General features: G+C 36.2%; 1 protein-coding gene across 1 annotated transcript in view; it reads right to left on the bottom strand.

The window, feature by feature from the left end:
* The window catches only part of INVS (inversin), a 92,238-nt gene that overhangs the window by 49,440 nt on the left and 14,994 nt on the right, over positions 1-27,804 (bottom strand). Inside the window, exons 3-4 of the mRNA XM_010577967.1 lie at positions 6,380-6,553; positions 850-1,017 (exon numbers count right to left, since the gene is read on the bottom strand). Coding sequence (XP_010576269.1) covers positions 850-1,017; positions 6,380-6,553 — 342 coding nt within the window. The remainder of the gene's footprint in view (positions 1-849; positions 1,018-6,379; positions 6,554-27,804) is intronic.

Raw genomic sequence — 27,804 nt, 5'->3', positions numbered from 1 at the left:
ATAAGTTCTCAACTTGCAAGCTAATCAGGCAAACACATACAAGTCATTGTAGTTAGCTTACAATCAATATGTGTCTAGTTCTGAAAGACAAAGATATATATTGTTGCAATATAAGAGAAAAATTAAATTCAGACTTCTGTATCTTTCCATGTTAGTGAAGTTCAGAGATTTCCACCAAATAAAAAACAAGGTAAAAATCAAGCTGAGTACATGATTTCATTGTATGTATTATAATTGTCAGTGTAGAAAGTGAAACTGAAATACTGCAGAAGGAGAAAATATGCCATTAAGGAAAAATTATTAAATCTGTACACAAAAATATTCGGAAAGTCTCTCGATAGACTGATTGTGGGCTTACTGATAATTGATCAAATATTTCTCAGAATTCTGACTTGAAAGACCAAATTAATTAGACTTTTCAGTACAGTTAACTAGAAATGAACTTTCAAATCATGAAGAAAAGACACACAACAAAGAAATCAGTGTGCAAGATGCAACTGAGATGAGTAATATGACTGGCCATTTTAACTAGGAGAACTTGCAACCCCTTCCTCCCTCTCTTACCCCCCAAATGAACAGTTACACACATCAAACTAATTGAGAGAATATATGTAGTCCATGAGATAGAGCAAAGACATTTACCCATAGAACTCAGAAGAAAGCCCTTTCAAGAGAGCAAAAATATTTAAGATTATTTCTTACAAAATTCTGGATACTAGGAAAAGCAAATTATTTCATTCTCAAGGAGTCAGTGGACCAAAAGGAAAAATTTCAAGAGAATAAAAAATATTTCTATCAGAGTAAAGTAATAAATACAGAAAGTGTTATATATATAATAGACTTTCTTACCAGAATACATTTCACTGTATGAATTGCACTAGGATCCTTGTTGTTAGCTGCCCAGTGAAGTGGGATTTTTCCTTCAATATCAGGGATTCCAATATTTGAATCATGTTTTATGAGAAGTTTCACATGCTCTGGGTTATTGTAGTAGGCACTCCAATGCAATGCAGTTTGCTGGAACACAATATTCACAAGTTTTACAAACAAGTTGAAAAATGAATAGAAGATGAAAATTAAAGTTGGTTAGAATCTGAAATATGATTTAACTATATTTTCACAGAATGAAAGATATCACCTAGTCCAACTCCTCTGCCCAAAGCAGGGTCAACTAGAACAGCTTGATCAGGACAATGTCCAGTCATATTTTTAGTTATCTCCACAGATGGAGACTCCACAACCTCTCTGGACAACCTGTTCCAGTGTTTGACCTCCCTCACAGTAAAAAAATGTTTTCTCAGGTTTAAACAGGATTTATTATATTTCAGCTTGTGCCCATTGCCTCTTGTCTGTTCACTGGAGACCGTTCAGAAGAGTCTGGCTCCATCTTCTTTACTGCTTCCCATCAGCTGTTTATACACATTGGTAAAATCACCCCTGAACTGTGTCTTCTTCAGCCTAAACATGCACAGGTCTCAGCCTCTCCTTGATATCAGATGCTGCACTCTGTTAATCATCTTTGTGGCTCTCCACTGGGCTCGTTCCAGTATGTCTATGCCCTTACTGTACTGGAGAATCCAGAAGCAGACACAGCACTCCATTTCAGGTGCCACCGGTGCTGAGCAGAGAGGAGGGACCACAGGTAAAACCCACTTTAAACAATGGGTAAATGAGCAATCTTTTGTTACACTTCAGTAAAGAGGACTGACAGAAAATAGAGCACATGTACCTAGTGTGGGTGACAAGCCAAAATCAGTGGAAAACAGGCTTTAAACAAAACGGAACAAGAGGCCCATCAGCTTGAGTAAGAGTAGATACGCGCACGTCTTTGCTACTGAAGCCTGAATTAGGTCTAAGCTACACCATCTCACATGAGACCCAAGCTGAGAAGCCCTTATTCTTGGAATTGGAACATTAAGTATTTCTCGTAGGAGATTAATTGCTTCGTATGAGGATTTCTTGGACTATGGCAGGAGAATAGCCAACAGGGCAATGCCACTGGGTGCAGCAATTTCAGACCTGGAGAAAATACGTGAGCTTGGTATTAAACAATCATGTCCAAGTTGGAATGATCATCTGTAGCAGGCCTCAGCACCAGAGCTGCACTATAGAACAACTACAGCAATTAGTTTGGTCCCTCTTAAATTTGGAAATCTCTTAAAATAATACAAATTGATGGAGAACCGTATAACAAGATGACTCTCCACTAGAGGAAGATGGCACTGAATACTAACACTGGACTTGGATCCCTCTTGAGCAAAGGTTTTGACTTCCTGCACTGTCCTTGATCACTCAGAATTCCAAGGGTGAATATTACTGAATCTAATGCCCACCAACCCATGGCAGTCCAATAAAAGATCAAAAGGCAATCCATGCTCCTACCGCCAATTCCTGACTGCCAGTGGCTTTTTACAAGCATTATTGATGTTCATAAATTACACAAGCAAACCGATGTATATGGGTTTTTTAAACAGCAAAATGTTGGTATATTAACAAGTATTTTATTTATCAGACACATCTCTCCTAACTGCCAAGTAGCAGAGGGTTGTAAGATACAGAATGAATTCTATTCCCCATCTCTCTTCCCCCCTCACCCCTGCAAAATATTACATGGCACTTTGATTTGAAAACTGAGAGAAATAACTGCTGCGGAACATTTGTGTATAAGCCTATGATACCCTGAATTAACATCCTTGAACAGTGAGATAGAATGTATGAGTTCACTATCATATCCTTAATGTCTCTGTAAAGGAAGAAGGCAAAAATGAGCCTAATTTTTGTGTTTGTTGCTTTAAGCTGTTAGTTTAGTACCATGGTAACACAATATGATAGCACAATGTTTTTCTCTACTTGGTAGTTCACTGAAAAAGAGCTCATTCTAAGACATAACTAGAGGGGCTGTAAGGAAAGGTCTGATGACTGACACCACATACAGCTACATACAGCCTAGCACCATAAAGCATGTTCAAACCATCACAGCCTGTCGGGATTTGAACTGAAAAAACTTCTAGCAGTAGAAATTTGTAATAAGTTAACAAATGTTATTTCTTAAGTGGAGCTGACCAGTATCCCTAGAAACTGACAGTTACAATGAAAGCAAAAACTTTTGATTACCAGGAGGCCAATGTAGCCTTGGTTTACTGGCTTCTCTCACCTACAACCTGCTTTTCAGTCAGCTGCCTACATGGAAGTAGATGTAAAAGACAGTTGTTCTCTCCCATGTTCAGGAATTATATTTGACAATCTTGATGCACACAGTTGCAGTGAGGGAAATGGATAAACTATGTGCCCAACAGGGTCAAATGTGTTGGACTCTGTCCCTGAGACTGCCTTTCATCAACCTGAATTCCATCTTTGCTACTGTGACTACTCATGACACAAACTGGAATAAAAGTGCTCTACATTTTGTGGGAAATCTGGCAATGCTTTAATACTGCCTTGGAAATCTGCTAAACAACAGGCATGGTTCCTAAAAGGTTTTGGCTGGTTTCCATATACCTTTGTTAATTAATTAACATGGTCAGGAAGTCAGCATGACCTCTCCAGAATGACTGCTGTAATTATAGCCAGGGTTTCCATGATACATGTTAGAATATCCTGGAAGACAACAGCTGATTGCTAGGGCACAGGCTGGTTCAACTCCACTGGGGTGTCCCATGAGGGGACAGAAGATTCATTTGTTGAAAACTGGGCTTACAGCTGTCTTATCTTGCTTCCTAGATGATAAAAACAGGTAAGGATTTCAGAGTTCAAGCAATTGCATCACTAGAAAAGTCCAGTCCCCTTCTCTTACTATGTCTTTTGTGGTAGAATGAAAACCCACTACATGACATATGGAATAATTACTTCCACTAAGACTAGCCTTGCCAAGCTAGTACATTGGATATCAGCTGATCCAAATACACTTGATGAGGGCACTCACATTTGAATCAGTGGTAGATTAGTGCCTGGTGGGGAGAATTTTTGCACCAGTTCTAAGATCACTTACAAATTGTAAGAAAGAGACCTTTCTGCTGAATGCTTAAAAAGCCTCCATCATCAGTAGCAGTTCCAGTTATATTGAATAACATGCCTACCTTGCCAATGGTAGTTACGTCACTGTTTTTTGGTCTTCCTTTTGCCATCTACAATCACAGTGTCTCACTTTTTGTTACTATATGCTTACAGAAAAAATTTGGCTTAGGGAACATTCGTATCTCTGGGTTCTTTGAAAAAAGTCTCTTTCAGATTTCAGGATATACAAACTGCTCAAACACATGAAATTTAATCCCGATATCCCCAGTTTAACGGGTCCCCAATAATTACTAGAAATCTGTCTACTAAAGGCAATGTGATCATCTCCCAAACAGAACATGCATCAAGCATGCCAACAAGAGGAACGAGTCTGTTTTGTTCAAAACGTATGTGTAAACACAAGAAATCCTTTACCTAGAATGTCTGTCAGGACTGTGTGAAAGTCCTATGCCTCCTCATACCCTAATATTAATACTAATGGAGGCAACCATTTCACATCAGTTTTAAATAAAGCATTGCTAAACACTCAGACTTAAGAACCACACTAATCTGAGCACCTCAAAAAAATACAGTTACCATTTGCTAAATAACTATTCCTTCTTTGAAAATGCATTAGTGTGCTATTATTGTGGACTGACAGTACCTCTCTGTATGAAGAGTAATAGTAAACCAGTTGTTTTACAAACTGTATCACCTTCCTTCTAAGATCCATCATCTCTTCTGGCTGGTCCTTTTAATGATAGTCCTTTTTAACAAACGTCAGTAGATTATCTCCTGAGGCTCTCAGAAGTCAGTGTGCTTCTGAAGCAGGCTGATAATTTTACTGATGTGGTAGAGAATGACTTGACTTTCCAAATGGACACGAGACAACTCATGACAATATATGCACTATACGATATACCTGGAAAATCATCTGGAGATTTCCTGGCCTTTCAAGCAACTGTGGTCACTACAGATGCAGAAAATTAGTCTGAAGGACTATTCTAGGAAGGTAGTAATGCTTAAGCTCTGAAGATGTTAAGATTACATTTTCTCCTGAGGAAGTCTGCAGTTTCACAAAACAAATGTCAAAGTGACTAACTGGTGCTCTGCTTCAAATGAAAGTCTCATGCCAGAACATCAATGAACTTCATCACATCCCTCTCACTAAATGATAAACTCATGGAAGCAATAGTGCATGTGCATTGGTAGCAGACCTTCTGTTGCCATTTGGTCCATTTTATGACAATTATAATAACAACAACAACAATTTGATACTTTTTATTGTCTCTGTTAGAAAACCTTCTTGACAAATGGCATCCCATTCTATCCCAGGCCAAAAAGTCATGTATGACTACGAGACTCTAAAAATTGTCCATTTTTACTTACAAAGATACAGAAAAAAGGACAGTCGACCAGATAGATTCAGTATATGGATATTTTTACCCTTGGACCATCCTTGTGGATGGAAGTGAAGGAGTGGAAGTGAAAGAGTAAAGCTGAGCCAGGAAAAAAGGGGGGAGGGCTGGTGGGTTGAAGGTGTTCTAATTTTTGTCTCTGTGTCTCGTTATACAAAACTATTTTAATTGGCAACAAATGAAACTCATTTTCTTTAAGTTGAGCCTGTTTTGCCAGTGACAGTAACTGGTGATCAATCTTCCTGTCCTTATCTCAACCCATGAGCTTTTTCAACCTATTTTCTCCACCTGTCCTGTTGAAGAGGGGGACTGAGAAAGCAGCTGGGTGGCCATTTGGCTACTTGCCAAAGCTAACCCACCACCCATTTCTAAAAGGTAGCACCTATGGACAGCTATGTCAATATCATCACCATTTTAGTGGCCCCAGTGCAGAGCAAAATTGATCACCCAGTGTTAGGAAGGATGTCTGCCAACAGCAAACCTGTATTCAGCTCAGCACCAAAGGAATAATTTCCCCCCTTTTTTTTTTTTAACTCACCTTTGGTATTGACAAATACTTTGAAGGCCTTTTGCACAAAGTTTTCTAGTGACTCTTATCATTAAATTATTCTAAACGTACGGTTTTTCCAAGGAAGAAAAGCAAGATAAGCACGTGCTGTCCAGATTCTAACCAGGATCACAATGTTACAGAAAGACATAGACCTTAAAACCAATGGGGTTTGAATCCTCTATTATTCTATGTACTTTCAAAAAGAATGTCGATTAGCTCAGTGCAATGAACTTTTACATCATTATCATCAGGAAAATATTAATATTTCTAAAGGTGATCATTATAATACCAGTGTTAGCCACTATTCTGAAGACTCAAAAAGTTTGTTATGACTGAAATAATTTTTCACACACAACTGATGTGATACCAATTTCCAAAGCTGCTACAAATGTTGTCTTAAAATAAGTGGTATTTTTACCTTGTTTCTGTCCTGGGTATCCACTTCTCCAGGTGCCATATGTTTTAGCAACAAAGCTAAACATTTTGGGCTTTTGTGACGTGTTGTTAAATGTAATGGTGTCATATCCTCTAAGTCCTTCTGCATCCAGTTCCCTCTACGAGCCAGTAAAAGTTTCATGAAGCGGTAATTTCCCTGGGTAAAGAAAAATATCAGAAATTTACTCATTTATCAAACCAAATGATGATACTGTTTAGATATACTTACTTTAAGCTTTGGAAACATCTAATGAAGATTTTTTGTTAAAAAACATTAACTCTTGATTTTTAAGTCTGTTTTGCTACTTGGTATTAGATACATATCTTCCATTAGTGGAGTGTGTAAGACAGGGTTCAGTAATACTGAAAATTCTGCAATATTGCCAGTTTCTTGACAGTTTAACCTCAATGAATATCATGTAAAAACTGAAATAAGACCATGACATGCTGATTTCAGCAAGGCAGACAGTTATCAGATGACAAATAAAACTAAACATGAAGCAAGATCACAATTTTCAAAATGAAATTAAGAAAAATGATTCAGAGAGATAAAATGTACTCAACTGAATGAGTAACAAATATATGGAAAAGTGATTGTTTCTTACATTTTTAAATTGGGAACTATATATGAGTTTTGAACTACTGTATGCATGATAAATGGATGGGACAGCTAGCTTTGTAACACATTTCAAATACTTAACTCCAGACTTAATAGGTTTTCAAAAGAAATAATGTAGAAGTGCTCCTGTGACAAATAACTGAGGGTGGATCCCAAAAAAACCAATCTGGTTTTATTTTTCAAATCATTGAAGAAGCCAGTCAAAAAATAAAGATATAATCATGCAATCATGAAGAAGCTGCACTGATTTAAGGTATAGCCAGCCTTGACTTGCTACGGCCCCTTGCTTGGAGGTTATTTTCCATATAACAGAGATGCTACAGACGACATTTTGATGCTTCCACTTCACTGCAATACAAAGTCTATTGGGTTTTTCAAACCACCTTCAGCAGTTAAGTTTCAGTTGAAGAGCAGTAACAGCTGGACTGATAACTCATTAGAACAAAAAAATCCAGATCTAGCTTGTGTGATCATGTTTTAAACATCCCTATTCTTTCCCCACTCTAACTTTTAACCTTTCCTAAAGTGAAAAGAGTGTGCTGTCTCCCAATTTTGCTCACTGTCTCCCAATGTTTCCCAAAATATTGGTTTTTGCCAATTTCACATATTGACAGTTTAAGTAAAAGTATCAATTACCCATAAATATAATGAAAAGAGAAAGCTCAGAAGAGAAGAAAAATTGCACTAATTCCCCCTACTCAGAGAAAAGCTGCAGTATTTGATGAAGCTTTATTAGACAATGTACACAGGACAGGTGACACTCAAATCAATAGAAGTCATGTCTTTGGATTCTTCTGCTTATGGAACTACCTGCAAATTAACATATTTCAGTCTGCTACAATTCTTTTATAAATCCTGTATGTTAACTTAGTCCCTTTAGACTGTCTTTGGAAAAACAATGAAAAAAGGTAAGCATGTAGACAAGTGCAAGCAGTGCTAATGAATGGGGGCACCTCTGCATCATAAGGCTCAGAATTGCAAATCACTTCCTCAGCAGAATAGTAGGGTATAGATGGGCCAAAGGATTCCACAGGTCCCCACAGTATCCAGTGCCAGGGAATAAAAATATTCTTGTTTCCTTTTTCATAGCAGCCATAAACACTGGAAGGGCAGATTTTACATATATTACTGTTCTGCTCTTTGTCTAATAAACATAGAAGAGTTGAGCTTTATGTGGGCAGAATGGATTTCACCAAGTTCGCCTAAAATAAATGAATTTGATTTTTTTTCCCCCTACTACACTATTTTAAAATACAAAACAGGGAAAGCAAATCATGAATGAGCTCAGACAAAATAACCTCTTCCTGCTTCTACAGTTTATTACCATCGGTCCTTGCTCTTCAATGAAAGCCTACAAGAAAAGTCTGCCAAAAACCTTACCACAATCCTGCCTGAAAATGCAAACTTCTCTTGCCAGAGACAGCATGGCTACTGTACTCTTCAACAGCATTCACAGCAAGTCTTGACTGACTAATTCTCTTTCTTCTGCTGGGTGTCAGGGAAAGCATAACCCTAGGATTTTGCCCGTTTAATACACAGACATACATCAAGGCATGCACTGAAGTACAGAGGCAGAACAGCATAACGTCTACACAGCTACTAATCCACGCAGAACACCCTCAAATTCATGATAAATTTGGGAATGAGTTAGGAATGAGAAATCTCCTCATTATTGCCATTATATTTTATGGGTAAATATAAGAAGAATTTGCAAAACTCATTAAAAAAAGAAAAAAAAACTAGCAAAAAATCGCAATGTATCATGATGTAGTTGGGAATTAGACTGGGGGAAGGCAACATTAAATAACTTGAGAGAATATTAGTCTTGGAAGAAATATAGCTGCTTTTCTCCATCACAGAGGATAATGCATTTGGTTTGTTTTCAGTGTATCCCGCTCAATGTGCATGCATACACATGAAAAAAAAAAATTGATTTTCTCTTGTTGATGGATACTTATTGGAAGATTTACAAGTATATTGTGCTTTTTGAATGAATTCAGCTGAAGAGTCAAAGTTAAAATAATACATAAAACTAAGGAAACATGCATTTTTATTATTAGAGTTCCTTTCCCTATACTGTATTTTATTTTTACTGTTAGACATTTTTCCACCAGTTAGTACTATATTATTCTGTTACATGCTTAGCAACCAACAAATCCCTCTCCTTAGGAAATGAATCTGTAATAAATCCCCTCATTCTGAAACAAAAAAGATTCTGTTTCTTCCAAATGATTTAAGATTTTTTTTAAAACACCACCACAGAAAACACCTGTATGTACACTACTTATTTGTAATGATCTTATTCATGCTCTTACTCCTGACTGCTGTTCTTTAGTAATACCATGAATGTTACTGTGTTCCTTTCACTTGTTAGAAAATAACACCATCCCTATGAATGGCAAAGGAAAAATTACCCACCTCCAATTGATTACTGCTAAGTTTGTAAATATGCAATGTATCAACATGTCTTGAAGGCAGATCTAATTTAGGTCTTACTAGGTGGAGGGGGAAAAAAGTATGCTTAATCTGAAAAGCAGTTACTAGCCGAATTCCTTCATTTTTATAAAATTCTTGTGTATAACAAGTCTTTAAGCTTGCTAGTTTTTACACATAGAAGATGCACTTGGTTGGCCTAAAGATTCCTGGGCAGCATGAAGCGCTTTGGGTCACTCCATGGTCTCTTAACATTGATAATGTCTCTGAAATGATTCTGTTATACTGTGAAAACATTATGAGCAAACACTATTAAATAATGGTACAGAAAACTGAGTTCCTGGTAGCCAAAATTTACTATTCCAATGCGGATTCTTAAAATTCCTTTATATTCTATTAAAATTATTTTTAAGCAAAAACCTCAACTCTGTATGCAAACTATAGCACCATTTCAGAGAACAGCTGACAACTAATCATAATCAGAAGAAATACTTCTGCTATTTCAGAATTTCAGCCACATACCCTAACTGCAATGGAGTATAATACATTTTTTGGTAGCCAGATAGTTCAATAAGCAATCATTGCTCTGCCATCAAATAATGACTTTGAAGAAAGTTCTGGACCCCAAGCTTAACTGCTAAGTAGTCAGAAAAACTTTGCTTTCCTGAATGTTTCAACAGAGAAAAGAGCAATGGGAGAAACATCTTAGTTGGAATCAATGAATTTGCCAGAATTCAGATCATCCCTGAAACTGAAAAAGTTATCCCCAAAATTGCAGATTCACTCAGAAAAAAAAACACCTGCCTAGTATTTTCAATATGACTCTATTGCCAGGAACAGGTTCCAGTGGAAAATTGCCAGTAAACTCTTTTCTACCTACTTTTCTATGTGTTTATTTCTTCATCCATCTAAAGCAGCTTTTTCAACCTATTTTCTCTCCCTGGCCTGTTGAGGAGGGGGAGTGAGAGAGCGGCTGGGTGGGCATTTGGCAACCAGCCGAGGTCAATCTGCCCCATATGGTCACCTAAGCGAAAGACTAAAGAAAAAACAAGCTCTGTACTTATTACAGTGTTGTTATGATTCTAATTGTAGGTTGATACTGAAATTACTGATGGTTGTATTACAAATGCACTAAAAACATTAGCCTCACACTTCACATCATGCCACGTTATACAGCCAGGCACAATCCTGCTTTAAGTTGCCCAGCGTCTCTGTTTCAAACGCTTCCTCAGAATCTGGCCCACGGTACCTTCACTCAGCAGTCAGAAGATTAGGGAAAGAACATTTCTTTTTCCTTTCCTTGGATTAGTGGCAGTCTTCCCTAGCAAACTAATGGAGAACAGGAGACCTAGTATGTGACTCAACCTATCATGGGCATACGGGTATAGGGAAAGGGAGGGATTCCAGCATCACTGCAAAGCCACTCTTAACAACTAAAGCCCTTCTGGGCCAGGTATCAGCCTTTCGCCAAATGAACAGACACAGGTTCCTACTAGTCCAGTGTCCAAAACACTTCAATTGTACTGCAACATTTAGAGCAATCATATTTTCCTATTACTGTTGGGAAGGTTTAAATAATGTTACCCACCTCTACTAGCTGGCTCTCTGGTAATAGGTAGCGCAATAGACCAACCAACCTAACAAGGAAAACACTATCAAAAATACAGCTGTGCAAATATTCCAGCATCCAAAATGAAAGAGGTTTTGGCAGACATTTTTGTTCCCCACATGGTATCTAGCAGTATAAGAAAGATTCAGAGTTGTTAATGGATTTTTTTAATTTACATTTTCAATACATGTAGATAATTTAATACATTCCAAGATGCATTGTTAAAGCCTGAATCTTAAACTACCACAGAGCTAACAACAAATTGCTGCAGTCTGTTTCTTGTAAAAGGTATTATTCTACATGTAAGCAAAATTCTTCCAGAATTTTTTTAGCATACATGACTGTTAACCTCCTTAACAGGTGACAGGATATTCTCTCCTCAACTGTGAGACACCATGCATGTTCCCTCTCACACCCAGACAGCTTAGCTTGCCAGCAGAGAGGTCATGTACAGTGCTCTGCTACATTTGGTAAAAGCCTGGCAATGCCAGCAATGGCAGTTGGGATCACTGCTCAGCTATCAGAAGATAAAAGAAGAACAACAACTGCAATTAATACTTACTTGCAACATCTTACTTCCTCTCCACTTAGCTGGCTAAAATCTGATGCTTTTGTGATTCAGAATTGAAAAGAAACCGAGTACAGTTCCTGTAAAATGTATAAAATTTTCTTTCTGTGAACTGAAAGTCAAAGTCCGTAACAGCAACAGGGACATTTAAAGTGACATCATATAAAATACATAAATGTAAAAACCTGGATTACTGACTGTTGTTATGTAAGATAAAATGCAATCTGAAATGGAGGTGTCATTAGCATCTTAATACCAAGCGTGCATATATTGAAACTAAGTTTCATCACAGATGTCTCCTGGATAGTCATTAAATAGATAAGGGTCCAAACACTTTTCCAAACTACAGCTAACACCAAAAGACAGTAGACAAGTACACTTATTAATAGAACAGGAACCAACCCTCTTAATCTGTTAATATTCTTATTCCTTATATTACTTCCATTTTATATGGCTAAAGCCTCAATAAATTGATATCCCTCTCCTGTACCAGCTGTGGCTCTACAAGAAATGGGAAGGATAAATGGAAGGGGGAAATAGAACTATTTCATCTAAATCCTAAATGAAAGGCATCATATCAGTTTCACTGTAGTCCAGATTGCCATTTATTATGCACCAATCAAGAAGATTTTGCAGAATCCCAAATAAAATTCTCCTGAGCACATAATGATGAATGACACTGAAGTATTTTGCATAGCAAACTTTTAAGTATTTCAGAGACATACAAGCTTGCTTTAAAGAGTTCATCTGGGTTCTAGAAACATTCTGCTGATGTGCAACAGAGCTTTGAAAATTTATTTCCCTTCTCATGCCACTATTTCTTGGTGAGTTAACTTGGTCATTATGTAACCATGTGCTTCTATACTCTAACCACTTCTCCTACCCTGTAGTGTTGATGTACTTCTGAGGTTGCACTTTTCATCTTTGGATTTTAAAAACATACTACACAGGTAGATAAATATAACACCATTTTATAAAGGGAGTAACTGAGCTGTACAACATAAGGCTAAGAGAGGAATACGTGCAGCTCTCCAAAAGCCAAAAGCACATCCATAGGCTACCATCACCTTGTCATCAGTGGGTTAAAAGAGGCCAATACATATAGAAAAATTGCTTATTTCCCTATTCATTGCTGAGACCACATTTTCAAAAAGCATAACAATTCTAATCCATGTGAAATATTTAACATGACTTGAAAGACTGATTTGTAATGATTCATAATGTAGCGCACATGAGCTGACTACTGACTGTTACAGCACAGCTACACTTGGTTTTCCGAACACCTACAATAAGCTTGTGAAGATTTATTTGACTGTAAGCGTTGCTAGAGAACTAGGAAAAAGGCAGCCCAGCATCTCTATATAACCTCCTGGTAAACACGGCAGGGGTCATTAAAAAGAATGCCAAGCTGTTAAACCGTGAAGATGCTACTTTGGCTTCAATTCAAAATTACATACCTGCTCCCAGTACTGGGAGCAGACAGACCAAAAGAACATAAAACAATTTAAAAGTGATCCTTACAAAGGAGGTGGTTTTTAAGGGCTCTTCATTGCCAACAGTCGTAAGCACTGAAGATGCAGTTAGGGCATATAGTTCCAGCAGAATAGAAAGCCTTAGAAATATTTACAGATAAACCACAAATTAGAACTGAAGGTTAAAATTGACCTTCTAAGTTACTAAATCCAATCCTCCAGTACCATGAGGAGTAAGAACACCTAATCCTTTTCAAAAAATTCCTAGACATTTCTTTTAAGTGGAATTATGGTGTTTGGGATTTTTTTTCCCCATTTCTCTCAGTTTTGGGCTGGGTTTTTTAGGTTTTGTTCGTCCTTTTTTTTTTAAGGCACCCGCCCCCACACGCTTCACTCTTTCTACCCATGAAAGTACAGTGCAGGTTTTAAAACCTAAACCAAGTATCCGTCTTTTATCTCAATAACAAAAGATAAACCCCACATTCCCCCCCAAAATATTGTCACCTCTCTGCACTCATTCTAGTTTGAACTCATTCATTTTGAGCACAAGCAAGCAGAGATTACAGAGCGTACCAGAAGAGGTCCCACTAAGTAGCCTACTGAACAGCAATGATACTTGTCTATTGCTAGTGCAAATATCTTATCTGATATACAAAAACCTGCAATCTTTTCACCAATTAAGTACATTCTCCGACCAGTTAGCACATTGACATCCTTCTTAGTCATTTTCAAATAATAAATTCACAAGACATAGTATAAATTTTTCTGCCCCCCCCAACTTGCACTATGGACTATCATATTTCCAACCATTTCAATTACTTCCAGTGTTCTCATACTTCCGGTATCCCAGACACTCTAATCCTGTCTATGACTGACAATAATGCCTAATCTTTGTCACTCTGAAGCGTCCTTAGAAAAAGTACTACTTGTGACGCTAAGTTTGTTAATGAAAAATATCGACTAATACTAGATTCAAGTGCAACTGTTGAGGAATTCTAATATACTCCTTCTGATGTTACAGTTCATATTTCAACTGTATTTGTTTTCAGTTCATTATCAAATTCTTTAACATACCCTTACATTTTGTGTCCTAATTTCCCAATTAACTTGCGATTTTCCATCTAACACTACAGTAAATATTTTTGTACAGGCCTAAAAAGGCAATCTATTGAATTTATATCTAGAAAAATCAGCTAGCAAAATACCCAGTTAGTCTTGAAGAACCTACTGCTGACAGTGTGGTGCACATTTTACCCAATTTTCTATTTATATCTACATATTTATCCCTTAGAAACTAATTTTAAATTCTTGCATACTATTGAGGTCAGCTTCTCCTCTCAGCTACTTTTCTTCCTATTTAAAACATTATTTACCAGTAGTCAAAAATGTTATTGAATACCACAAATTCTGCAATGTTATGATTCCCAAAGAATGCTTCATTGATTAAAACTCTTTTGCGCCTTGTCCCTTGCTGTTTCTGTTCTGTTAAGATGAGATTTATCAAAATCAGGCATTAACCATTGACCACAGCCCCCAATAGAGAACTGCAGTAACTAAGCCTGGTCAGCAAGTGCACAGAAGACCGCAGGCCAGTGGTAAAATAAAAGTCACCGTGAAAGCAGAAGCGCCAACGGTCAACCTGTTTAAAGGGGTGCATTCGAAGACAACAGAGAAGGAGTAACAGTGCAGCAAGTCCACCAACCATGACAGTAGGGATTTCGGAGATCTGATAATTATACATCCCACCATAGTTTAATAATTTATTAGCTTATTAAATTTTGATTTTTGAAATATATTCATTATTAATTAAGCAGCACTTATGTAAGACATTTTAACACAATTTTGTCAGTATTCTTTTGTGAAAAGAGAGACCATTTAACGATCAATAAGTCCTCTTCAGAGGAATATAATATATAATTCAGTTACTTTTACTCTTTCACAAACAGAACACCACAAAATTATTACAGTTGAATTAATTGCAAAGATAAAACAGGTCTGCTTTTCTAATAATACACCAATCATAGCACGGGCAGTAATTATACTTTTACTGTCTTTAAATATAATTCATGTTTTAATTTTCCTTTTTAAACTCATAAATCATATTTAAGAAAGTATAGCTAGATATATAACAGCTTGAGAGCAGGAAAACAAATTGGATCATAGTTTATTTCCTACATATTCACTCATGTACATTGTTCCTTTGGTTTAGGCCCAGTTTGGGGCAGAATGAGAACTGGAAAGATGCATGGAAATTTAGCATAGCAGGCCACTGATCTCCTTTTTCAGCGAAGCACATTCTGCCCCAAATATACTAGTTCTTATTCTAAGACCAAAAAAAAGTGAAATAGATTGCTGTGATTTTTTAACAGTCAGATTATATATTAAACCTTTTAAATCCAGGTCTCCTTAAAAGTTGGAGTTAAGATTTAATTGTTGCTCATATCTGAAACACAAAATTGTCTGTACTTTTTAATAGTGACATGTGAGTTTCTAAATTCAGTATAAATCTACACATTAACAAATAATAAATTGTATTGTGCACTCACTTACTGAGGCGAAATATGAACAACATGAAAGTAATTTAGATATTAACTTAAAATCCAAGCAGAATATAGCAACCACTTTGCACTACATTAGCACGCTTTGCCAACAGACTAGCACAGATGCTACAAAGTTGAGAACAGCTCTTTGTTGTTAGATGCTTTCAAGAAACACTGAAAAGTCAAAAAACGTGAACTCCTTAATTGCTATCTAAGCCTTTAAAAGATAAACATATCCATGAGCTTTCCCTTTAAAGCAAAAATGGCAACTGAATTTAACCTGCTTACGTTCACAGAGTAGAAACTGCTGTCTTTGACCTACTCAATCTTACAGAAGATAATCTTACTGTATACACAAACATACATACTCACTCTCTCTCTCTCTCCTTCCAGTGAGTAGGTGCTGAATAGAGGATGCTTTACCCCACAGATCAGCTTGGTCACAAATTTTCAAAACCTGAGAATTTTCATAACTTTGGAAAGAAAAGGGACTGTTCATGTGGTTTCTTTAGAGGTTGTTTCATCTATTAGTATCCCTTTGAGAAGAAGCACATTCTCAGAACATCAGAAACAACTTAGAATGACATGGAACATAGGAAGGACTTTCTGTCACCAACATCTGCCAGTTTTAGCTTTTCAGTGAACAAACAAAGCACTTACCAAAAACAGAAGCTGTGACTATCGTACTTCTAATTTGATACATACAGGAACAGAATACTGTTCCAAAAGCAAATTAAATCCATACATCAAAAGGAGCATTTTGATATGCTTATATTATCACCCAACTGCCAGAAATCTGACAAGGATTCTTCAGAAGAAAAATTATCAAAATAGAGACTTGCAAGTAGATATATTAATTAAATTGCAAATAAAATTATTTATATTTATAAATTAAACACTTGTGTTTTGAAAAATTATTTATGCATGAAATAGTGAAACTTCTTGATTTCTAATGCACTGAAACTGAATTAATATTAGCTGTTGTAACCAGGCATAAGCCCTGTAACAGCTACCCTTTAAACATATATGACTGCACCATTCTTACACTCCTTGAATATCAGTAAATTTTTTTTAACAGTTCATGAAAAAAATAAAATTAAATCAAATCAATATAGCTACTTAGAACCCCAATTTCTAGTGAAAATGAGTAAAGTTGCCATCAAAATAGCAGGCAGTCTCTCTGGTTATCACGAGCTGTATTGCTGCACAAATTCAACACACAGAATATTCTTATTTGAGCAAATAAGCTCATGATCAATTTTGTATAAAATTTTTGATATGTTTAAATGTTAATACATTTTAATATATTTTAAATTTCAAATGCTGTATCAAGAATACACAAAATTAGAATCACAGACAAGCTCCCAATAACTTTTTTCCCCATTGATATGTAAACCATGAATGGGGAAGGAAATTCTCTTTTATTCATGAATCTTAACAGTTGGATTAATCATTCTTCATTAAAACATGGCAAATGCAAAACCACTGTCACTGTTGGATGAAATCACACTAAAAGGGAAGGTGAATAAATCAAATTATTTCACAAATTTAAAAGTAAGCTGATCACATTCATCAATTTGATTGCAAAGTCCTACAGAACAAATACAGTGAAGTGTTTCTATTAAACATAACAGTTATAAGGACATTCTCAACCTTTTCAAATATTCCCCTCAACCTTTGGGACATATGCTTGGTACACTGGGCAAGAATTAGACACTGAAGAGAATAATTCTTAGCTCATTTTTGCTGCATACTGTCTACTCACCATGGTAGTCTATACTGACTATTATAAACAAAGTCAGCAGAGGTAGTAAAGAAACTACTCCTTCCTATTCTCTGCACTCCCTAATCAGCTTGCAGATGATAGTCAGAAGACTTGATTTCCACACGCATCTTCAGTAAAGCTGCTGTGGAGTGAATGGAAACAGCCTGTCTCTGAACAGACAGATAAAATATAATAATGTAAATTTTATTAATTATAGGGAGTTAAACCAGTATTTCTTCTAGCTCTGGAACAACTTCAGTCACAGATGGACCAGTTTAATTCAAGAAAACTTGAAATCAAGTGTTTAGGTAGTTTTAATTTGAGCAAAACTAAGAAGTTAACTCCTTGATTAAAAATGTAACTGAAAAATAAAAGTCAGTAAAAGAAAATCTTCAGGATTATTGTTTTAGACATAACCCTTAACAGTCATCCATTGAACTATAGCTTCGAAAAAAAATTCTTTAAGCTATTTATTACCTCTGCGTGGACAAGGATGATGCCATGTCTTCTATCTAACGAACCACTGGTGGATTTAAATATGTGATGTTTTGCTAATCCTTTCAAGTCAACAACAGCAAAAACATCACTGATTTTGACATTGGGTTAATCTCACAAAGCACCCTTTTAGCAACTTTGTTAGCAGCATCCTAGACTCAAAAGTAAAACACTCAACTGGAGAGAGCCCCTCAGACAGCTGAATAGAAACCTTATTTACCAGTTTCCAAGCTGAACATGTTCATCTGTCTGGCAAAGCATCTTAGGCAATACATCAGACAAGAACATCAGTACGACTTGAGGCCAGTTCTGACTATCAGACATTTTGACTGAAAGCAAGGCGGTGTCTGAACTTGGAGCACTTCTCCCTAAAGCCTCTTGCAAGATTGGCTTCAATATCTTGGTTTCCATAGGAATAGACAGAACTATCAACTGGCACACAGTCAAAGAATACAATAGAGAAGACAACTGACGAGTACTGTAAAAGCCAAGGTAAAACTGTTTCCCAGCATAAGTTGAAGGAAAATAGGTGTTTGTATCTTACAGCCTTTGACCTCATTTATCCATGGTCTGTACATGCTGTTTCTGTGTAGTGTTCTTGGCTCTTCAGCACTAAATTTTATGGTCTACCTATAGAAATTAGTGGCTTTCATGTAAAAAACACTTCAAGGATGAAAATGCAGTTAGCATTCTCATTTCCAGTTGATCTCTTCTACTGTTACTGAACTTGTTTTCCTGTGGTGTTCTTTTGAAGTCATTCAGGCAGAAGTACCCACAACACACAATCTCTGGGGATTTAAAGAAAACCTGAGACACATCACGCATATTTACAGGATCACTGCCCACCTCTTCGTAAGGAATCAAAGACTAAGTTTTCAAAAAATATTGTATTTCAAAAAATATTGTGATTTGAAAGATTTGGCAGCAAGTACTGACTCCCTCCTCCCCCAAAATACAAGTACTAGAAAATATTTACTACATTCATTTTCTTCATTTTAACAGCTTTAAGTTGAACAGTCTTGAACTAAGGGTAGTGTTAAAAAACTAAGAAAGTTTATCCTGAAATATGTCTGTCTTTTTAAAAATGGCATTTTCATATATTCACATTCTTCTCAAATCCTAGTAAAGTTTTGATTTATGTCCATAAGTATAATGTTCTTTCCATTTTTAGTAATTATCTGTATACCTCACATAACTCATGTTTTGCAGATGTCCAAGTCTCTTATTGCTTAGTTGTACATACATTACCCAATGCCTCCTAAACTTCCCACCTCTCTTCTATAAACATAAGTTAGGATGGTTGCTCAAAAGCATTTTAGCAAGACAAAAAAAATCCTCCATAATCTGCTTACATACTGAAAATTTTAAATTGTATAAGCTCATACTTTAAGAGGACAAAACCTATATTTAGATGGACTTCATATGATCTTCCATTCTTCTAGATATGTTTCTATGCTATGTCCAGATTTCTATTTAAAATCTAATAAAAATGTTATAAAGAACAGTATTATCCATGACAGAATTCTACCTGAAAAACAAGTCTGAATGACAGCCATCAGTCCAGTCAAAGTCCTTAATTTTTATCCTAACTTTGTGCAGTATTGTTTCATTCTGGAAGCAAACTAATTGCCATTGCTACTCAGCAGCACTGACCAGTACTGTGTCACTACTGCCTTGTACTTCTTAATTGCACCCCTCTAAGGGCTTGTGCAAGTGATGTCCTTACAGACTGCTGGAAGCAACAATGCTTGCAAAATGAAAATTTTGCATATATACTCATTTTTGAGCTTATCTTCCTAGAATTTTTTGTTATTATTCTAGCTGCTGTTTTATCTGAAAATACCTATGTCTTTTAATTGATTTAAATATATTTCAAACCTCTTAAGTCCTGCAACAAACCACTGTGTGAAATAGTTACAAAACTACATACCAAATTTTATTTTATGAGAAAAGTTCTCCAGCCACAGTGAAGTTTCCAGAACTATTACAGAAGTAGACAGACAACCCATAATGACAATAACCTGCAATAAAGGTAGGTTTACCCTTGCTTTAAATAATTAGAGACACTTGAAGCTACTTTTATATACTGCAATATTTTATAGCTTCTATAGACACTACAGTGACGTTTGAGATTTAAAATGAAGTCATAATCTCCTTAGAGTACTGGTAAGTAAATCAAAGCCTAGTAAGCTACTCAAACTACATCCCAGCAGTAATAAAAGTACTAGATTTATTTCTCTTTGTTCAGACTATAGGCAGTTAAAATAACAATTCAAGTTTGGTGTTTCTTAAAATCTTCCCAAATCCATACCATACTAACAGAATATTAAAAAACATGTCCTATGTGTGTGTATATATATATTTACATTTAAATGTTCCCATCACAAGGCTGAACATATACAGATGATATTCATAACATAAATCACCTAATATTTCAGTAGAAATCATTCCTCATTAATAAAAATTGGTAGCTTTCTTCAATAATTCTTCATTAAAAAAAAGTAACAAAAAAGGGTTCCAAACTGCTCCACAAAGAGACCAAAAAATGATAATTTTAATAGGTAAGTTTAATTAATTTTGTATTTTATGAAATGCTGACATTAGCTGTTGCTTTCCAGGAAACAACAGAATTTGCTTACGTAGTTTATACATATCCGTTCTGACTTGAGTGTGATTCACCTAATTCTCTTTAATCAACAATTTAACTAACTGTTTACAGACAAAGAGAGAGACAAATGAAAGATTAGTGCTCCTGGAGTTTGTGGCTGGCCATAAGATCTGAATTTATTTTTCAAATACCTTCTATAGCAAAAGCCTTGCATGCTGAAGACATCCCATCTAGTATACTATCGATTCAAATGACAAGCCTGAGCATCAGATTAAGGACATGTCAGACACCTGATAGAAGATTCCTGGAGAATTCAGCAGAAAGGTGTCCTGTTTCAAAGTGATCTATTGCTGGTACTACATTTATTGAAGTGTATGTGGAAACATTTAACGCAAAACTAATTCACTTAAAATTAGAAAAACATTTATAATCAGTGAAAACAAATACCTTCACTTTTTACTACAGAATACCTGGAAAAAGTCACCTCATTCAAACAGAAATCACCAAACAGCTCACAAAACTAAACTAAACCAAACGGATGAGCTAATACTAGTGATAGTCCTGTTTTGTCAGTGCCAAATTTGGACACAAATAAGTGGTTTCTCAGTCCCAAGAACAGTATTTCTTCTTGTAACCATTAAAGATCAGTCGTGAGGTCAGCTGCAGAGGTGCAATTAATGCAAGAATGATGTTTTAGAAAGGACACTCAAACAGGGAGATGTTTTTGGCTGTAAAGGTATTTTTTAAGTTATAGACTCAGCAGCAGACATCACTGTCCTGGGAGAAGAGCTGGGCAAGTCACTTGCACACCAAGATATGCCACAATGCTAAACATGCTAAAAGAACAGCAATAAGTGAAACAAAATTAAATCTATTCAGATCTGAACCGTAACACTCCAAGTATAGTTAAGACCATGTTTAAAAAGAATCCCATTTTCAAGTTCAAATGCTAGAGAAATCTTCACCTATCCTTTGAATAAAGCAAAATGAGAGAGAGGGGACAGCAATTTGATAACAGTACGTACAAGAGAGCTAGCAGTTGAAAACCAGGATAAGTCAAACATCAAGCATTAAAACAGCCAAACATGAAGCAACATGGAATAACATTCTATAGAAAAAGCACAGCTCATGCCTGCACAAAGTACTTGCCTTTGGTGCGCAAAATTTTGCCTAACTGTCCTAAAGCACATCTGCATCCTGTTCAGTTCTAGTCCGTCTTCCCAACAAAATCTCTGAGTTGAAGTTATATACCAATACACTTTTTTTTAGCCTTAGGTCCTCACTTAAGATGTTTTTTTAGCACAGGATCACTTTACCTTCTCATTCTTGGTAACTGATATTCTTCATGAGTTAATACGAATTATTTTATTCATTGGTGGTAGCCGGAAAAATTATTGCCATGGAAGAGGACTTAGAAAAGATAAGAAAAATTAACAATGGGTAAGTCATCAGCCCAGAAGCTCTTCCAAATTTTACTCACAAAAGTACCACCGTGAATTTGATAGATGAAAATAAAGTAATTCTACCAGCTGGCTGTACAGATATTTAAGACACCATTCCATATGCTATGCAGAATTAGTTCCTTTTCACATAGAAACACAACACAAGCAGAGCTTCTCTATGTTCTGCTACCATGGCTTGCACTTGATTCATATTTTCAAAATCTTTTAGAAAGTCACTGCAGTTGGAGACATTTCTTTTCTTATTATTTTTAATGACATTTCAAATGCTTGAGATCAAGACTGCTCAACAGAGGCACTAGTATGATAATACAATATCCTCTGGCAGCTTGGATCACGAAAGCTTATTTCAAGCACAGGAAACATGGTAGAAGAAGATACAAAGCCAAATGGAGGAAGGAGGAGAGTTAGCACAGCAGAGATGCAGAGGAGTGAAATTACATCGTGCTTGAAAATGAGAGAGAATAGTTTGTACAATGAAAATAAGTCAATTAGGTTAATGAAAGTAGCTGCGACATTGCTGGAGGAAAAGAGAAAGAAAACATCACTAATAGTGATGTTCTAGCTAGACTTAGAAGGTGAGAAAATGGGGAAACCACAGATCATTGCCATGGCAAGGAAATTATCTAGGAAAAAAATAGGGCAAGGATTTTGGTAGCAAGTGTTAGGTAAAGCTCTAGAAATTAAGATACTGAAATATGACATACTTCTTATCACAATGAATAAAAACAAAGCAGGAACTTGACAAAAAAACCCCCAAACATTTTTCAGAAGAATGGACAGGTTTTCAGTAAGCTAAAAACATAATTTAAAAATCTTCTAGTAATAAATGGGCCTGGGCTTAATTTATTACCAGGAATAAGCTCATTTTATCACAGTGCTTCTATAATGCAGACTACAACACAGTGTAGAAACACTGGGTCAGCTTCATGGATATTATGGATACTGAAGCCAACCTGGCCACAGCAGCATAACGCTTCTCTTGTAGCTCAGCAATCTCAGCTATCTTCAATACACTTAAAGCCACAACAGCAGGCCATGATCTCAGTTCTTCATCTGTCCTTCCTATAGCTCACACTGGAAGGTTAAATGTGATTAAATCAGATTATACAGACTCAAAAAAGAAAAGTCAAGATCATGAAGTCAGAGTTGGGGAAGCAATGAAACAAAACAGGGAGAGAAAGACGAGGCAGAACAACTGGATTATGTGAAAAGTTTGAAGTTTAGTTCTGATAAAGCCTAGACTAGAAATGACAGAGGTACAATACCTGTCAGATAACTAACTGCAAAAGCAAAAATGATTCAAGACCGATGAATCCAGACTCTCACACAAAGATGGGTCTCTGAGAGCATGGCAGATAATCTCAAAGGGGAAAAAAGCCATGATTTTTGACACTTCAGCCACTGAAGCATGGTAAGAGACAATCCATTCAAGATTTCTGCTTCTGAAATACTCACACCATTGTCTAACCTACAAAGATAAACCTGAGATTAAGCATGGGTTTGCCAGTATTTACAGCAGACCACCAGTAAATACCATGTCATGAGTCCAAATGGCCATCAATAAGGGAAGCAGCAGGGGAATCAATCCAAACTGAAACACCAATAGTAAACCCACCAGTTTAGAATAAATGAACAAACCCAGAAAAAAAAAAAAAAAAAAAGAGATTTAAAAAGAACGTACAAGCCTATAAAAAGGAAGAAAAATATAAAATTGTCTTTTGTTTAATTAGCCGATACAAAATAAAAGGTGCTTTTTCCCCTCTCTAAAAACTTTGCTATTTAAAGGCCATCAGCAGTTAAGGATGCTAGCTCCTTGTAAGAGGTGGCCAGTTATATTAGTAACTTTGGCCAAGTACTATAGATCTCAGGGAAAATGTGTTACTTAAAGAAAGGAAATACTGGTATGGTTGCAGTTAAGACTTGCTTTGAAAAGCATGACAAAATAAGATGACAAATAAAGAAACAACTATTTTAGTAATTTTATAAACAAACAAATCTAGTCCTATTATTTATTCTGGTAAGGTAAATAGTAGTACTGTAAACCTTCTGAGACATTAATCTGAAAAAATTATTTGTTCTACTAGCATACTGGCTCTTTCATTGGATTTATCTTCTTTAGAACAACACAAATCCTTCTCCAAGAAACAGGCAGAGACCAAGGGATCAAAAGCAACAGTAAGAAAATACAGACAAAATTCAACTGACAATTTTACAGTCCGATGCTGGACTGGGTCATAGTACTTATTCTACTCACAGCAATGTTGAAACAACCGTTTATAGCTCAAAAAACATGTTGGTACTATCGGACAGCCAAATCTTTACAACAAAATATTACAACAAAATATTCAGTTTCTTTATAGCTTCTGCTAAGCGATTCCCTCCATTGGTGGATATTTTCCTCTTCTATGTCACAATCTTTTGCATTTATATTCCCCATCTGAGTAGTTAACTGGCTTTTTCTCAAAACATAGAACCAGTCTGATTTGGTATCATGCTGCCAAATCTGTTTCACACAAATTCTGTCTCTCTGTGTGTGTGCATGAGAGAGAGAGATACAGAGAGAGCACACACCATGCACCCTCATTAACTGGAGAGATATATAATTAAACAAGAAGGGGTTAAAGTGTATGTTAGCCTATTCTACTTTTCTATCTATTACTTTTTAAAAAGCTTTCATATGTCTTATTCCTTGTTTCTGAAAGCTAACCATCCCTTCTTCCTTTCAGGAAGGCTGACATTTGACAGCTTAACATAGCTGACAGGGTTACCCAACAGCCCACCCTCCCTATTCTCAATCCAATTAGACCTCTAATCCTCCAGATGAAAGGCCCAACTACTCACGTTCCTCATGACAACGACAGCTATTGATTATTTGTCACTACAGCTAACACCTTCTCTGTCGAGGCCACTCTGACAGAAGCAAACCTACCAAATTAGACAGCACTTTATCTGCCCTGGAGGCCAAATGGCACAACAAGTAAAGGCTAATAAATGGTATAAAAATGAACAAATCATAACATTATGACAGGTTGATCGTTGCCAGCAGCTTCACAGCTCAAGCTTGATGCTCTGTTAGACCTGCTCCTTCTCTTTTCTCTTCCACTCGTGCTCCAACTTTGACTGAATTAAAGGCCAGAACAATTAAGGCATTTGACCAGCAAAGATAAGCTAGGATAGAAGTATCATCAAGGGACACAAATGTCAATAGCAGACTACCGTTTGTCAATAAAAACATTCCAGAGATGCAAATGCTCGTGACTCTGCTCTCCACTAGGCTGTACTGACTCCCTTTGTACAGAGCTCTTCTCAAGCCCAGGCAGAAACTCCAGGAAAATTAACCCCAGAAAAACCAAGCTTGAGCTGGGAAGCATTCTTAGCAGGCAAGGATTTGCATCATTAAAAAAGGAATCCCAATACCGAGCTACATGACAGAGAGATGTTACCGTTGTTATTCCATTTAATATCTACCAAATATTCCTTTCTTTTTAGTGGAATGATATAAACCAGGACTACATCATTTGAATTTATCATTATAAATTTTCTTCCATTGTTTCTCAAGGAAAAAAAAGTCTGTTTCTAGGACAATATGCAGTATCTAGTAACATAGGACCTCACAAGTCACATTACTCTAAGGCAAACTGAAAAGCAGCAACATTTATTATTTTTACAGTGGTACTATCCAACAACATTAACAGTGAGATCAGAGGCACAGTCCCTGAACTGAGGCTGTTTAATGCAACAAACGACAGGAAGAGAACGTTAAAAAAAAACCAAAATAAAACACCACAACCACAGGAACATTGTTAAGATCATGCAATCATAAGAATAATGTGAGTAAAAATACCCAAGTTCCTGAAACAGTCAAAAAGCAATTAGTAGTGTCCTGCTGCAATTAATTAGTTGATTTCTCAACTATGCCAAAAAGAATGTATTTTCCAGCAAGGGATTCCTATGCTTCTGCAATTGCTTACTAACAATAAAATAGTATTAAATCAAATTACACTAAAACTTAAATAAAATAAAAGCTTCTTTAGTTAAAGAAGACATAAGACATGAATATCTGCTATTCTACTTTGGAAAAATCTACAATTTAACTGAGGAAAATGTTCCTGTGTAACATCTAGGTCATACAGATATAGGAAACTACATGAAAGTGCAACACAATTCTATTTAAAACAATCTAAACACGGTAAAAGATTTATTCAGGAAAAAAAAATCAAATTGCATTCTATTTGTCCTCAGACCGCTTTAACTTCTTAGGTTTACAAAATACTCTTGGGGATGAAGACATATTTATTAATCATTTCAATCAGACACAGATGATTAAACTCTTCAAAAGATGGGCATTTCAGTAGAGTCTTATCGCAAAATATAGGTATTTAAATTAATAGTTTGGCAAACAGATCCCTTCAGATTACTATTGCCTGAAGAAAAGCTGAACCTACAGAACATTTAGGTAAGTTGGGTCTCAAACTCAAGCAAACCAGTAAAAAAACTGAAAAGTTGAAATTGTAAATAATATTTCTAGGAATAAATTTAAATTATTGTTATACTGCTCTAAAATGTACTCCAAATATAATAAATCACTGCAAAGAGGAGGCAAATATTTTAATTTTCAAATACTGTAGTGTACCATTTGGTAGATATATGTTTATTTACAGTGATAAAAAACTGTTTTTGATACCATACTGCCCTTTCCAAAACGAGGCTAGTTCAGAATTCCTACCACTGAGCCCCACCAGAAGCACCTCTGCTAAAGGAGACCCCTAGTGATGCATCTGGCCCAGCCCTCCACACTGGGCAGAACTGAACAATATCATTCCAAACTCTTCCACGCACAAATACATTTATGCCTACGTTGGTGACAGTGAGTCCACAGTGTTCTCGGGAGCTGTTCAGGTTTTCCAGCATTAAAAATTCCCTTACTGTTTATATTATAAACCTCCTACTCGTCCTAGGTGATATTCACTGCTACAGTCTGTTCTTGTTTAGCAGATTCTCATTCTTTTTAATACATACCTTGTTTACAGAGGAAAGGAATACATATAATTCTCCCAATTTGGTCTTACTTAGTTCATGAAAAGTATTCTCCTTTGGGCTTTTTTTCACCTTTTATTATTTTAAGAGCTTTTCCTTTTTTTAAATCTTTAACTATGAAGGCTAAAAAACCAATGTTATACTTGAGGACTAGCTGGTGCCAAGCAGTGAAGAAAAATTACTGTTCTTCATTCTTCTTCATTTCTAATCATATCAGCAAAACCTGTAAATGTCTTTGTATAAGTATTAGACGTATTAACCTGCTGAGTTGTCTCCCCCATTATTATTCCTGAGTTTTCTTCTGCAATACTTATTTATATTTGTTTTATGATCACTATTCTTGATAGGTGTGAATCTTTTCCATCATGACAGGTCAGAATCAGAAATCATATACCGCTATGTTTTTCAAGTTGTGTTCCAGGAGATGCACCTCCCTGAGAATCGTATCTGAACATCCTTTATACATAGCAAGAGCTAATCCATTAATCTTCACAAAAACCTTAGATGTATTTATTCCTTTAAATTAGGTTTGTAACCCTCACAATTAAAACGAAATCCTTCAAAATATGGATGCAACAATGATGGCTGCCAGTCATCAACTGCCCCAGGCAACTGGAGATCACCACTTCATGTGCATGCAAAAGAGAAGGCACTACACTTGGTCCATCCCTTTCCACACAAATACACTCTACTATGTAGTATTTGCCTAAATACGTGTCGTGGTTTAACCCCAGCCAGCAACTAAGCACCACGCAGCCGCTCACTCACTCCCCCCCCATCCAGTGGCTGGTGGTACGGA

This window comes from Haliaeetus leucocephalus, unplaced genomic scaffold (genome assembly GCF_000737465.1).
Source record: "Haliaeetus leucocephalus isolate CR32 unplaced genomic scaffold, Haliaeetus_leucocephalus-4.0 Scaffold587, whole genome shotgun sequence".
Classification (NCBI taxonomy): Eukaryota; Metazoa; Chordata; class Aves; order Accipitriformes; family Accipitridae; genus Haliaeetus; species Haliaeetus leucocephalus.
Note: the sequence above shows the minus strand (reverse complement) of the source record. Positions and strands in the feature narration are given on the sequence as shown.